The 16,011-nt window shown below is 34.4% G+C and overlaps 1 protein-coding gene across 1 annotated transcript; it reads left to right on the top strand.

Annotated features, from left to right (window-relative positions):
- Nucleotides 1-610: 610 nt before the first annotated feature.
- LOC109050846 (gastrula zinc finger protein XlCGF57.1-like) lies at nucleotides 611-15,162 on the top strand. Its single transcript, XM_042731758.1, has 2 exons — nucleotides 611-849; nucleotides 13,850-15,162. The coding sequence occupies exons 1-2, from the start codon at nucleotides 750-752 to the stop codon at nucleotides 14,992-14,994; spliced, it is 1,245 nt and encodes a 414-aa protein (XP_042587692.1). The 5' UTR covers nucleotides 611-749; the 3' UTR covers nucleotides 14,995-15,162.
- Nucleotides 15,163-16,011: the final 849 nt, after the last annotated feature.

The raw sequence follows: 16,011 nt of genomic DNA, 5'->3' as shown, positions 1-16,011 counted from the left end.
TCCTCAATTTGTCCAGACCCACCGTAAAATGCTAATTAATCATATAGATGATATAGTAATTCCCTTGCTTAAATGTTTGTAGTCTAATATTTTGGTTTTCGTTGGCTCCCCGCAATTTAAACCATTCAGAAGATGGCTTTTTCTGTTTCTTAACGGGCAAAAACAATATAAATATAGCCTACACATAAGCCTTGTTTGAACTTGAATGTTTACTCTTTTTACTCCTCTCTTTTTCCTTCTGCAATATATAGAAACTTAATTTCTTAAATAAATAATACACTTGACTTCCATGACCTTAAGTGCAAAGAAAAGAGCATACACACACACACACCACCACACAGAGACAAAATAATATATTTTTTACAAAGTATAAACTGCATTCATAATTGTAATAAAAATTTCAACATGATACATATGATGCATTAGCAGTGGGTTTTTGTATGTACATTTCTATGCACTTTCGTGCTTTTAACGTGTGAGAAGGACTTTTATTTTGGTGGGGCGTTGTGACGTCATAGGTTTGCGCCGCACCGAGCTGCTGCATCTGTGATTCGGCTGCAGAAGGTCTGTGTTTATAGTTTTTGTTTTAAAAAGAAATCGATTCAAACCGGTTAATTGCACAAGCGATCTAAATGAATTCAATGATTTTCAATAGTAACGTACATCTTAATGTTTTATCTAACGTTAATGTAAGATAAATGATTTATTTCAGATTTACTTTAATTCTGTTAATTATTCTCATCTGAAACATGACAGATATAAAGATGTCCTTTATTAAAGAGGAGCGTGAAGACATGAAAACTGATGAAACATTCAGAGTCAAACATGAAGAAAGTGAGGAACAAACAGGTTGGTTTTTTTATTCTCAAAGCTGAACTCACTCATTTGATCCTCTTTTAATGTCGACCTTGGCAGAAATGAATGACATTTTTGAAGAATGTCCTATGAGCGGATTTATTTGACATGACAGATGTGTTAAAGTCACATGGCCAGACCCCAGATAGCAAGCAGTTTCGGCCCAGATCTGGGCCAACCCAATGTTGCTAATGCTGTGCCTAGCTAGCTTAGTTGAGTATTAATTATTACATGTCATGCATTAAACTGGGAATGGAACTGGTTTAAAACCGTTTGGATACTTCAAATTATTAACTACCAAGTACCTACTTCTGAACTGAAAACAATGAAAAAACATGTATTACTTGATTATTCAACAATATCTAACAAAAACACATTTTTTTTGCATTAAGCAAACTGATATTTGAGTGATCAACATACAGTAGGTGGACATCCAAAACGTTGTTTCTACCGCCGCCGCCCCGCGGCGTCTGCAAAGTGCATTTGCAGCTTGACCGCTGAGTGGCGCTTTAATCACAGGTTTTCAAACAAGCGCATCAAAGCACATTTTCGCAAATAGACGTCAGCTTTGCCTCACCGAAGTGTTATATTTGATTGCAGTCGGGGAAAATGAAAGAAAATATTTAATATTCACAGATGAAAGTTTAGTCCTTATGAAGATATGTGCGTTTCTTAGAACGAATTCAAGCAGGATAAATGTCAAGCCTATGAGCCTGTGCTTATATTTTCTCTACACCATATTTTAGATTAGACACATTTAAATAGTGTGCAGAGTATATTTATATAAGAGGAATTATGTGTTATATTATTAAAAAGAAAATGTGGTTCACTTTGCATCGGAGCATTAAAAGTGATAGCCTATTGTGAGCTAGGCTTGCGTGTTTTATAAATTATTTTCTTTATTTTAGTAAAACGTAAGGCACTGTATAATTTCGCTCCCATTATTTAGGCCTAATTAAAACAAGAAACGAATAGATTAAACCTGCACGATTTAACTAAATCATTGCAACTCTAAAGAATGGATGGATTAATAAAACGTCCTCACTTATCAACAAAGTGCACACGATGTAGTAAAAAAAAAAAAAAATTAAGAGCTTCACTAATTGACACCTTCAGTGATTTTAAATGGAGTCTTCTTTACTTGCTTTCGTATAATTTAAGTAAAGTAAAAATAAATAAAATAAATTGCAGCCGCATTTAAATGCAGGTTTGTATAATATTCCGTAAAATATCAGTGCAAGATTTGCTCTGCGCATGATGCTGAGTGCAGGTGCAGCATTTATTCTTATTTGTCTACATATTTTATCTTCATTACAAATCTTGTTTTGTTTTATTTTGGATAATTGCATGTAAAAAATTATTTACTTTGTAATGCATATGCAAAATGTGAATTATTATTTATATTCAAGTGTTTGTGCAAAAATTATTAATGCGCATGCATGACAGGGAGGAGCCCTCTCGATCACGTGATTTTTTTCCTAATAATGAAATAACTGAAAATTGTGGCGTCTCACATACATGAGAAATATATCTACAGAAAGCTTGAAATGTCTTTTAAACGAATCAATTCAAAACGAAGCATTATGTAATCTGTTAAGGTTGTATTTCTGTTTAAAGGCGCGTCCATGTGGAGAGAAGAGTCAGCACTGTGAATTTCATCTTGCAGCTGACACGATAACATTTGTTTATTAATAAATAATTAAAATGTCTCCTTTTTTCATAATTATTAGGCTACTCTGCCTGTGTTTTGTGACGAACTTAATGCATGTTCTTGAGCGTAGCGGGGGAATATATGAAGGCTGGATTATAGTTGTAAATTTAATATAAACTTGCGATTAGTTGAAATAATGACAAATGAACGACTAGTAACTAGAAAAATCTTACGTGGGAAGCAGACCTATTAAATTCCATCTAGACATCTCTGTTAAAGTTTTTTAAAAATTTTATACGTGTTTTCATAAATTCTTCTTTCAGAACGGTCAGTAATGGAGAGATGCCTTAACACTGATTTTTCCTCTGAAACACAAAAACGAAAATTGAAATAAAATAAATATTTTATGATTTTTTGAGAATGATTGGGCTCAACCCTCCCCCCCGCGTTAGACACGCTGTCGAGCGAGAGTATCGTGGAGCGGAGCGGAGTGATTCTGACTGAAGAGGAGCGGGATTTTTTAAAAGTGTCGGAGCATCGTGGTTTTCACTCGCTCCAGCACCGCTCCATCACGAGTACAATTCATGCCAACAGCCCGTAATATAACTGCATATTTAGCAAGAATTCACATGATTAACATATTTAGCTATATCTTGATATAATCTCTCCGATCAGAAGACCATAATGACGGCAATAGTCGAGCGGGATGTTACAGGCTAGTTCTCAAGGAGTTTGTCTTTATTTTACTGATTATTTTCAGGTTAAAGCATGATTTAAACAGATACAGCACATTCACACGTAATCGCTGTCGCAATAATGCATTCAAACAAATGTAATCTTACAGAAGGCTACTTCATCTGTAACTGATTTTGGATGAGCAGAAATCTGTAACAAATGCATCGATCTGTAGATAAAATAACTGACGAAAATGTAAACTGTTATTTTCATCACACAAACAAATTTGCACAGCAGAACGCAGCAATAATACCTTTTATGCTGCTGACAATTTTATTAGTTTGGCGTTTGGTAGGACAAAAAGTTTCCACACAATAGCCTATTCCCCTTTGAAACTCTCCTGTAATTTCCTTATTTATTTTTTATTTTCTTTTTATTTTATTTATAAGCGCTTTTATGAACATAACATTTCAACTTTAGCCACGGAGTGAAGGCGGAGCAGTGTTTTCTCCTGGTATCAATGAACGCAGGAGCTTAGTGATTAGAGGGAAATTGTTGCTGCTTCACTCCGCTCACATAGGCCTACTGTAGGCTACTGCCGAGTGAGAGATGTTTCGCCCTATATGAACAAGGCCGTCCGGTGTAGAACACAGTTAGACAGTGTCTGCTATATTTACAAATAATTGATATAAGAAATAAAAATAAATACATAACCTAAACCAGCGGCATAACGAGATGAAAATATAGACTAGAAAACTGATTTAGGCCTACACTTGGTCTGTCCTTGTTTTGAACAATTTCTTTGTCATTTGAATATTGATTTTAAGTAGGGAGGCAAAAAAAAAAAAAAATCGATTTAATGTTTGTAAATCGGATTGTTTTTGTGAAAAAAAATCGGGATTTTTTTTAGGCCATAATGCCTATCGCGCCCAGCCCTAATGCAACAGTTTTTTTTTTTTTTTAAGTAAGGCAACTTCCTCTGAAATTAAGTTATAATAACTAATAAACTTTATTGCACTATACAGTAAGTCAACATTTGAAGGGATCAAACCTTTCTTTAAAGTTGTCCCTAAAACCTGTTCTGCAAGTTTGAAACCCTCATAAGACTGTCCATATCATATGAAAGAGCAAGAAATTCACACCTTTATCTCGACCCCCACAAGTTATACAGAAACTACCCCCAGCCCCCTCCAGCTGAACTGAGACTCGGTCTGTTTTTTGGGCTGTGAGAACGCTGTGTTCTCATGTTACTGGGTTGAAACATGCCTGCACTCACAGCAGCCCTACTCTTTTTATTCATTATTTTCCCCGCAGCCCATATTAATTATTTTCACTAGACCAAAATAATAACAAATTATCAATTGATAAATTAATCATTATTTTTTGCCAAAAATCATTGTTATATTTGTGATGAACGTACGCGATTGCGGAAGGCTTTAAGACCAAGCGGAATCCTCTGCAGCGGCTCCCGCTTCACAGCGCGCGGGACTAGCGCAAACTGACCCAACATTTAGCAAGGCAGGAAAACATTCAGTCTGCCTGAAGGAAGACTTATTTCATTGTAAGTTAATGCTGTTAAATAGAGAGTAAAAAAAAAAAATACAACTAGTGTAGGCTATCCTTAAACTTGGAGCTCATTATATTGAAGTACAAATCCAAACACCAGAAGCAACCTACACTCTCAGTGTTCTTTCACTGAAGTATGCATTTTATTTATTTATTCACAAAATGTGACAGCAACCTTTATATCAAACATTTTGAAATCGTCCACAGCTGAGCATCGCAGGAGGCAGATCTGAAGTTATATTTGTTTTTTGTTCACAAAGTGAATGTGATACACAAAGTCATTTTTAGATGCAATGGAAAAATAAAGCTGGATAAAAACATACACGAAAACACGCTAAAATATAAATTACATTTGTGAGAGTTGCATTTTATTACATTCAGAAATATGTAATAATGGCTTGGTGAACGACTGCTGTTTCCAATGAATATGTGCGCGTGAGGCACCAGCGCGATCAAAGTCACAATTCACAATTATTGGTCACACAGTAAAGGCATAATTCAAAAATGCAAAGTGTTAGCAGTTTGAAAAATCAGATTTATAACAGAGTTAATAAGAATTATTTGTAAATGCTGGACCGTTCTCATTTCGCTCTGCAAATGGAACCTGAAGATTATTATTATTATTTTTAAACCAAGAATGAACCGAAATGAAAACATTTTAATCCGTATATATAAATTAAAATGTTTTCATTTCGGTTCATTCTTGGTATAAGTATATATATATATATAAAATGACTGTTTAAAAACAATAGCATGCATAAGAGCCTTTTGTGTAAAGGTTTATTTTTTTTTATTTTTTGATGAGTAGACTGTAGCCTAAGACTATCCTATTTTTTAATGGCTTTTAAGGATGTTATAATGTATATTATAATGTTATTGTTGTTTAACATCTTCCTTTCATTTTACAATTACATTCATTTCGCAATCCGTCCCTTTGCGCCACCTGGCGGTAGTTTCGCGAATGATTTTAACACACGACTGATTTGCAGTTAACGCCGCGGCCCTATTACCCATTTTGGTTGTCTACCATCTGTACATTTATTATCTATAAAAGATTGACTTCTTTTTACTACTTGAGTTATTGCTTTTGTCTGCATTTGTTCTTCATTTAAAAAGCTTCAGCGAGCAAATAAAACAGCCCAAAAAAGCGACATAATAGATGGTTTACATCAAACTGTTTGTATGTTTATAAGGGACACAATCAAAAACAAAATTTGTGCAAAAAACATCTGTTGTGACTTTTGCATCTTCCATCAATCTCAGTTGTAAATGTAGCATCAGAGGTTGATCTTGGATGAGAGTTTCTTCTCCTGAAGATACACAACGTCACGTGAGGAAATAAACTCGAGAGAGACTGAGACAAGCTTGTATTTAATGCTGTGATTGAGCGCTGTTCATTACTTAAAGCTAAATAATAACATTGTCGTAATGACAAATATACATTTTAACAAAATAATGCAGTTGCTGTGTAATGGCTGGAAAGAAATACTTTGGCCTGTACATTTTCTCAGTTCACTCACCATTGGCTGGGGTTTTTGTACTCTGTCCTACTGCAGCAACAACACAAAATCATAGTTCAGGTGATATTTATCATAATTCACATTTTGCTCACCATCACCACTAGGCCTGGGACGGTTACCGCATTACCGCAATACCGCGGTCACGTGACGCCTACCGCGGGTCTAAACCTATAACTGTCATCACTGCACAAAAAAAAATAAATAAAAATAAAATAAACATTGGCCTGCACATCTGAATGCCTTCGGCAGAAGTCAAATGAGCCATTTTAATCTAGATTAATTCCAAGATTACAGTGAGATTAATCTAGATTAAAAAAATGTATCTATGCACCTCTAATAGGCTAATAGCATTCCATTTGTATTTACTATTAGGCCTAGAGTACCTGTGTAATGTCCTTGTAGCCTATATATTGAATTTCATTTCATTTTACTAAAGCATAAAATACAGGCGGATGACTCATGAGAAAGCCAAAAAAGCAGGACCTCAGTTTTTAACTGCACGTGCTTATTCTGCTTAACACAATTCTCTCACGTGGTTGCGCAGCCGACAATTGCGCATTTAAGCTACTATTCCATCGAAACATGGCATTTATATGTATAATATATAAATATGTAGACATATAGGCTAAATTAATATAAATATTTAAAAATCTAAATATTATTTATATTATATATTTTTACATATTTATATTAACTTAGCCTATATCTCGTGTGCGCTTTGGTCTCAGTGTGGTTCAAGGCTATAATTAAACGAATGCTATTTAATTTAACAAAGTGTCGCTGCTCACAATACCGTCATTGTTTTTTTTAACTTATAAATATTATTTATATTTATCTTATTTATAAATATTATTTATATTTATCTTATTTATAAGTAAAAAACAACCACAATTGTGAGCAGCGACACTTTGTTAAATTAAATACCATTCGTTAAATTATAGCCTTGAACCACACTGAGACCAAAGCGCACACGAGATATAGGCTAAATAAATATAAATATGTAAAAATATATAATATAAATAATATTTATATATATTATAGATTTTTAAATATTTATATTAATTTAGCCTATATGTCTACATATTTATATTACTCTATATGCCTTCGTTAAATAGCCTTCATTAACCACTGAGACAAAAAAGCGCACACGTAATATCTATATAAATATTAATATAGCTAAACATGTACAAATATGTAATATAAAATATATAAATCATATTAAATATAATTCATATATTATATAAGTAATAAAAAAAACGAATCTGGCTGACTTACTTGGGGAAAAAAAAGAAAATACATCTACTCCGACCCCAAAGAGAATTCGTGTAGACACAGAGCTCAGAAGGTATTTGCAGAAGGAAGCCCTGGATTCCCACGCAGACCCTCTTGTCTGGTGGCGGGACAATAGTGTCCGATTCCCTCTGCTTTCCAAAGTAGCCCGAAAATATATGACCATTTGCGCTACAAGCATTCCCTTAGAACGTGTGTTCAGTGCTGCAGGTAACATCGTTACGTCTTTCAGGACCTCCCTTAAACCTGACAAAGTGAACATGCTAGTTTTTCTAGCAAAAAATATGAAGGCTGGGATGTAAACCATAGCGCCTTTCGTTTTGCCAGCACTTTTTTTTCAGACATAATTTCTGTTCCAAATGTTCTTATTCTAAATGTGAAATAATAAATGTTAAATAAACGTGTTCCTTGTGCTCAATTGCTTAGCCTCTGTGTGCGCAAAAGTTGTTATAGTTTAAGTGATTGTTTGATGACGACGACTGTAGCCTAATCTGAAGATAAAAATATGGAAAATAAATATGCAAATTAATATCTATTACTGATCAATACGATAAATAAAAATGTGTTTGTTTGTCTTTATGATGCTCTATCTTCAGATCTCTGTTGTGAATTGCGATCAGATCTGATATCGCCCCCAAAAAATATGAAGGCTAGGGTAACCTCGCCTATTATTTCGTTTTGCAGAATTTTTATTTCAGACATCATTCCATTTCTGTTCTAAATGTTCATGTTCTAAATGCTTTTCAACCGCGGTAAGAAAAATTCAATACCGTCCCAGGCCTAATCACCACCTTAGACATTGTGGAAGATTGGGTTACACCCATGGTTTACGAGGGATACATGGTGTAAGGCTCAAGTACTTTTTCATCAACCCTAAACCCAATATGTGTACTTAAAATTAGTAATATTAATAATAACATGAACATTTGATGTGGAGTCATTGTTACAATAATGCAATCAAAACAATCAAGTGTAACACTTTATAATAACGTTCTATTATAAGTCATTTTATAAATTATTTAGTTAATGATGAACTAATCATTTACAAAAACATGACTATACATTCATAAATGATTAATAAGTAATAAGTTAACATTTTAGTAATGTTTTATTAATTCAGTTATAAGTCACTTATAAGTTATTAGTTAATGATTGAACGAATCAATTTTAAAAAACATGATTATATGTTCATAAATGATTAATGAGTGGTATACTAATGATTTTTACAAATGTGTTGTAAGTTATCTAAAAAAAAAAAAAATTAATCATGAAATAAATCAAAACTGATCATTAGTAGATGGTTTATAAATTATTAGTTGATGCATTATTTATCACTTATAAATCATTGAAGTATTTTCTGTCAAAATTGTTTTTGTATAATTATCTCAATAAACAATTGTTTAATCATGAACAAATGATGAATAAACCATTAGTAAATGATCAGTATATGATTTATTTGGCAAATTTGTTAGCTTGTCTGTGTTCATAAGCACAAACATGCAGGTGTGCTAAGCACTATTTTTTAAGAAGAGTAATTCAATTTGTTTTGAAGTTAATAAACATTTATAAATGTCTTAGTCAGATGATTCCAGTGGCTTGTGTTAAATCCTTTAACTCATCAGCACAGACTTGTGTTCTGTGTGGAGTGTGTGGATCAAGTGATGAAGTGAACCTCTGAACCGCTTTTACCTTCCACTGAAGCTCACATCAGGTGCACAGAGTTAAAGACTCCATGTGTGTCAGAGAAGACAGCTGTCTAGTCAGTACTTAGTAAAAAAATCATTTACAAAGCTTTCTGCATCCCCTAATCTAAAGTGTAAACTATTCATCACTTGTAAAATGTTTTACATATCATTTGTAGACCTTTCTTACCTGTTACAAATTATTTGTATATGTACACAAGTCATTTATAACACTTTCTGCATCCCCTAATCTAAAGTGTAAACTATTCATCACTTCTAAATATGTTACATATCACTTGTAGACCTTTCTTACCTGTAACAAATTATTTGTATATGTATACAAGTCATTTATAACACTTTCTGCATCCCCTAATCTAAAGTGTAAACTATTCATCACTTGTAAATGTGTTACATATCATTTGCATATCTTTATAAATTATGTACAAACTGCAGTTGGTAAATTTACCATGTATTTGCCATATGCAAAGGTTGTGGTATACCTTTCAGTTACAGGATATACAAATCTATACAAATCCCTTATATGATATTTAAATTATATATTTTTTATGCAAATATATTTTACTATTATATAGATATCTTTGAGCCTCTAACTCACTCCTTATACCACGACGTTTTAGCCACTTCACAAAAATAAAAACGCAATATAGATATATTGACAGTGACTATTATCTTAGTTAATATACTATTGTATAAAAAAAGATCATTTTTAAGCTCCCTACTTTACACTCTATAATCTTAAACATAACCATTTTGACAATATACCACGTGTAACAGGCAGATAAATGTACGTTAGTCACAATAATTTATTTAAAACATTACAAAAAGCAGTATAAAGAACAGATAAAACGACGCGTGAGCTACATTACCAGTGTTCTGACAGCAAAACAATTTTGTGTGTTACAGTATGAAATTAAAATGTTTAATCGTTGCAAACATTCTCCCGATCTGCATTTCCATCCTTCAAAGCGTCACGCCGCATCTCACTCAACACAATTTGGCATGTCGCAAACAATCTATGGTGGTCGCAAATCACAAGTGACAGCCAATAAGGAGCGAGGTTGAGTCAATGCCGCAAACCAGTGTCGTTGTGTAGAAGGCGCCAATTTTGCAAGTTTTAACGGTTGAGAGACGGCAGCTATGTACTGTTATTAATGTATAATGATTATATTACGGAAAACGAATCTTTTTCTCACACGGTGGTATAGTACGACTTCTGAAGACTTGGAATAAAATGCACAAAATAATGGACTACGTTTATGGTGCGTTTTCATGTTATGGTGAGCAGCTGTCCCATGGGAAACAAAACAAAAAATAAACAATTAAGTGCTGATTAAATGGTGGCAGAGTGTTAATTTATTTATTTAAAAAAAAAATAAGTTCAAGCTTGGGTAAAGTGATGGAATGAGATGGATCATGTTAACAGGAAGATCTACAAGCGATATTTATATGTTTTACATTTGATGGTTATTTTTAGTTTTAGATTTAGATTTGAAGATGGTGTTATAAATGACTTGTGTACGTATACAAATAATTTGTAACAGGTAAGAAAGGTCTACAAATGATATGTAACACATTTAGAAGTGATGAATAGTTTACACTTTAGATTAGGGATGCAGAAAGTGTTTATAAATGACTTGTGTACATATACAAATAATTTGTAACAGGTAAGAAAGGTCTACAAATGATATGTAACACATTTACAAGTGATGAATAGTTTACACTTTAGATTAGGGGATGCAGAAAGCTTTGTAAATGATTTTTTTACTAAGTACTGACTAGACAGCTGTCTTCTCTGACACACATGGAGTCTTTAACTCTGTGCACCTGATGTGAGCTTCAGTGGAAGGTAAAAGCGGTTCAGAGGTTCACTTCATCACTTGATCCACACACTCCACACAGAACACAAGTCTGTGCTGATGAGTTAAAGGATTTAACACAAGCCACTGGAATCATCTGACTAAGACATTTATAAATGTTTATTAACTTCAAAACAAATGAATTACTCTTCTTAAAAATAGTGCTTTAGCACACCTGCATGTTTGTGCTTATGAACACAGACAAGCTAACAAATTTGCCAATAAATCATATACTGATCATTTACTAATGGTTTATTCATCATTTGTTCATGATTAACAATTTTTTATTGAGATAATTATACAAAACAATTTTGACAGAAATACTTCAATGATTTATAAGTGATAAATAATGTATCAACCAATAACTTATAAACCATCTACTAATGATCAGTTTGATTTATTTCATGATTTTTTTATTTTTTAGATAACTTACAACACATTTGTAAATCGTTAGTATACCACTCATTAATCATTTATGAACATATAATCATGTTTTTTTAAATGATTTGTTCATCATTAACTAATAACTTATAAGTGACTTATAACTGAATTAATAAAACATTACTAAAATGTTAACTTATTACTTATTAATCATTTATGAATGTATAGTCATATTTTATAAATAATTAGTTCATCATTAACTAATAATTTATAAATGACTTATAACAGAACATTATTATAAAGTGTTACCCAATCAAGTCTGTGGGTGAAAAATAACATACTTCAAAAATCATGAGATTGATTGCGATTATTTATTTTTGAGATAATGAGATCCATATTAGTGTTTTTTTGACACTGTGCTTAACCCCGGGTTATCGTCATTTGAAACCCTGCTTGTACCCCCAGACAGAGGAGCGCAGCACACTTGTAATTCAGAAGCGATGTAAGCGGCAGTTTTTACCGTGGGTTATGAAGCCCTGTCTGGAGCAGGTTTAGCACTGCTTTCGCTTTGTTAACCTCATATCACGGTGCCAAACTTGTGCAGTGTGAAACTTCATATTCATGTGCTTTGTACAGTCACAGAAACCCCATTAATAAATATACAATGCCGGCCCACCACAGTTTTATAATGAATATTTTTACACTTCTCATAATAACTCATGTATTTACGTTTATTTGCACCATTGATTTGGCAAAGCATCTGTCAAACAAACTAAAATCGAAAGCGTGATATGGCTTAGTACCTTTATCAAACCACAAAAATTAATTGGTATAATTACATTATTATTTAGTCTGTCACGCTGTTTTTATGCAATCAGCTCGTGATTCAGTTTTTTGGATCATGTGCTGTAGATTTTTAACATACATCTGTAAATGCAACAGGCACCAGTTTGCATAAAGATTACAGTATTTCACCAGATTTGTAATGAGACATGTTTGTAAACCTGTTTTCACTAAATTAACACCTTAGGGGTTTAAGGCTTGCAGTTTAAGAAATTAAGACAACTTTGTTATAATTTTCCTACCATAAAGTAAAAATAAAAATAATTTTACAGTGCAGTTGCATTACAGTAGTAATATATGTGACATAAAACACAAAGAAGAGACCATTTCATTCTTACTTTTATGGTCCAAAATGTCCATTCAGGAAAACCCTGATAGTGGTTAGCAATTCATATAACACAGTATGCAGATAAGAAAGTTAACCCAGGGTTTAGGAATATACAGTGTGAAATGTCATATAAAATTTTATTTAACTGCTAATCTCCGGCAAATACTGTGAGGGAATGAGAGAAATATAAGTGACAGTTTTTGCAACAGGAACAGGTCATGTTCTCCAGCTCTACCTCTGGTTCCATATACAAAGGTCCACCTTTACATCTTACAACCTCTCCTTACAATACATGCGTTTACATTGACAACTTTTGTTTCAGCTTCACTGTCTGTGGAGTTGCCCACACGTGCAAATGTCAATACCAAGCTTGTGTAATGTCTGTTTGAGCATCTCTGTGAAATATTTACGGGGGAAGTTGTGGCCCAATGGTTAGAGAGTCTGACTCGCAATCCAAGGGTTGTGAGTTCAAGTCTCGGGCCGGCAGGAATTGTGGGTGGGGGGAGTGCATCTACAGTGCTCTCTCCACCCTCAATACCATGACTGAGTTGAGACCCAAGGCACCGGACCCCCAACTACTCCCCAGGCGCCGTAGCATAAATGGCTGCCCACTGCTCCGGGTGTGTGTTCACGGTGTGTGTGTGTGCACTTTGGATGCAGAGCACAAGCAGAGCACGAATTCCGAGTATGGGTCACCATACTTGGCTGTATGTCACGTCACTTTCACTTTCAATATTTTCCTGTTGATGGTTCACAGTCTACCACAACAACCAATTGCTCACTTATGGCAACTGTATCAGCTAATTACTGAAAGTGATATCTTGGGTGCTGTCTGTTTGGGGTGTACTGAACAATTCAATACAAAGCAGAAGAAGTATTTTTTGTTACAACTGACCTGACCAATGCACAATAATCATGATTTGAAGAATATTCTTGGCTGAAATTCTGAGTCTGACTCCAGTTACACTGCTTCAGTAGTTTAAGTATTATCTACAGTCCATAATTTTTTTGTGATCATAATGAATGTGATGGATTATAACACAATAGAAGGTTGCATAAGTACTGAGCAGCTAGGCTGTTCAAAGCTTTTTTAATTAGTTTTGATGCTTTAAATGTTTTGATGTCTGTTGCTTTGCACTATTAAACTGGGGTTAACTTGTATTTGTCTTTTTTCACACTAGACCTGATGGTGCTGAAAGTGGGGAGTCAAGAACTGAATGAAATGAAAGATTTCAAAACTGAAGAAAAATCTTTCAGTTGCTCACAGACTGAAAAGACTTCATCAAGAAAAAGAGCTCAAAAGAAAGCCAACACAAGTTATTTCACCTGCTTTCACTGTGGAAAAAAATTTGATCAACAAGGAAACCTTAATATTCACATAAGAATTCACACTGGGGAGAAGCCCTACATCTGCCAACAGTGTGGAAAATGTTTCACTAATAAAGGAACTCTCAAAAGCCACATGAATGTCCACACAGGCGAGAAGCCTTACACATGCCCTCTGTGTGGAAACCATTTCAGTCAACAAGGAAGCATTAACAGGCACATGAGAACTCACACAGGAGAGAAGCCTTACAGCTGCAAACTGTGTGGAATAAGTTGCAGCAGAAAAGGCAACCTTAAAATCCACATGAGAATTCACACTGGAGAAAACCCTTTCGCCTGCCAGGAATGTGGAATAAGTTTCACTCAAAAAGGAAGCCTTAAAATCCACATGAGAATTCACACGGGAGAGAGTCCTTTTACATGCCAAGAGTGTGGAAAATGTTTTATTAGAAAAGGAAGCCTTAAAAGCCACTTAAGAATTCACAGTGGAGAGAAGCCTTACCCCTGCTCTCAATGTGGAAGAAGATTTACACATAAACCTACCCTTAATGCCCACATGAGAACTCACACTGGAGAGAAGCCCTTTGTGTGTTTTCAGTGTGGAAAGAGTTTCCGATACCATTTAACCCTTAATTACCATTTGAGGACTCATTCAAGAGAGAACGGTTTTAGATGTCAGCAGTGTGGAAAGAGTTTCACAGACAATAATCACCTCCAGAATCATGTAATAACTCACGTCGGAGAGAAGCATTTCATGTGCCATCACTGTGGAAAAACTTGCAAAAAGAAATCCTCTCTTGAGGTTCACTTACGAGTTCACACTGGAGAGAAACCTTTCACCTGCACTCAGTGTGGAAAGAGTTACAGATTTAAAGGAAACCTTAATATTCATATGAGGCTTCACACTGGAGAGAAGCCTTTTACAAGTCTTCAGTGTGAGAAGAGTTTTACACATCAAAGAGACTTGGAACTTAATTTGCAAACCCATTCTGCAAAGTAATAATTCTCTAGTGTGGTCAAAGGTTTAGAAAAAGGAGCAATTTCAAAATCATATGTATTCAATGTGGGGGAAATTTTCAAAACCATTTAATATGATCAGTGCAAAATATATACAAACCCGATTCCAAAAATGTTGGGACACTGTACAAATTGTGAGTAAAAAAAGGAATGGAATAATTTACAAATCTCATAAACTTATATTTTATTCAAAATAGAATATAGATAACATATCAAATGTTGAAAGTGAGAGATTTTAAAATGTCATGACAAATATTGGCTCATTTTGGATTTCATGAGAGTTACACATTCCAAAAAAGTTGGGACAGGTAGCAATAAGAGGCTGGAAAAGTTAAATGTACATTTAAGGAACAGCTGGAGGACCAATTTGCAAATCATTAGGTCAGTTGGCAACATGAATGGGTATAAAAAGAGGCTCTCAGAGTGGCAGTGTCTCTCAGAAGTCAAGATGGGCAGAGGATCACCAATTCCCCCAATGCTGCGGCGAAAAATAGTGGAGCAATATCAGAAAGGAGTTTCTCAGAGAAAAGTTGCAAAGAGTTTGAAGTTATCATCATCTACATTGCATAATATCATCCAAAGATTCAGAGAATCTGGAACAATCTCTGTGTATAAGGGTCCAGGCCGGAAAACCATACTGGATGCCTGTGATATTCAGCCCTTAGACGGCACTGAATCACATACAGGAATGCTACTGTAATGGAATTTACAACATGGGCTCAGGAATACTTCCAGAAAACATTGTCGGTGAACACAATCCACCATGCCATTCGCCGTTGCCGGCTAAAACTCTATAGGTCAAAAAAGAAGCCATATCCAAACATGATCCAGAAGCGCAGGTGTTTTCTCTGGGCCAAGGCTCATTTAAAATGGACTGTGGCAAAGTGGAAAACTGTTCTGTGGTCAGACGAATCAAAATTTGAAGTTCTTTTTGGAAAACTGGGACGCCATGTCATCCGATCTAAAGAGGACAAGGACAGCCCAAGTTGTTATCAGCGCT

Source organism: Cyprinus carpio, chromosome A3 (genome assembly GCF_018340385.1).
Source record: "Cyprinus carpio isolate SPL01 chromosome A3, ASM1834038v1, whole genome shotgun sequence".
Taxonomy (NCBI): domain Eukaryota; kingdom Metazoa; phylum Chordata; class Actinopteri; order Cypriniformes; family Cyprinidae; genus Cyprinus; species Cyprinus carpio.
The sequence above is the reverse complement of the archived record's forward strand: the minus strand, read 5'-3'. Positions and strand labels throughout refer to the sequence as shown.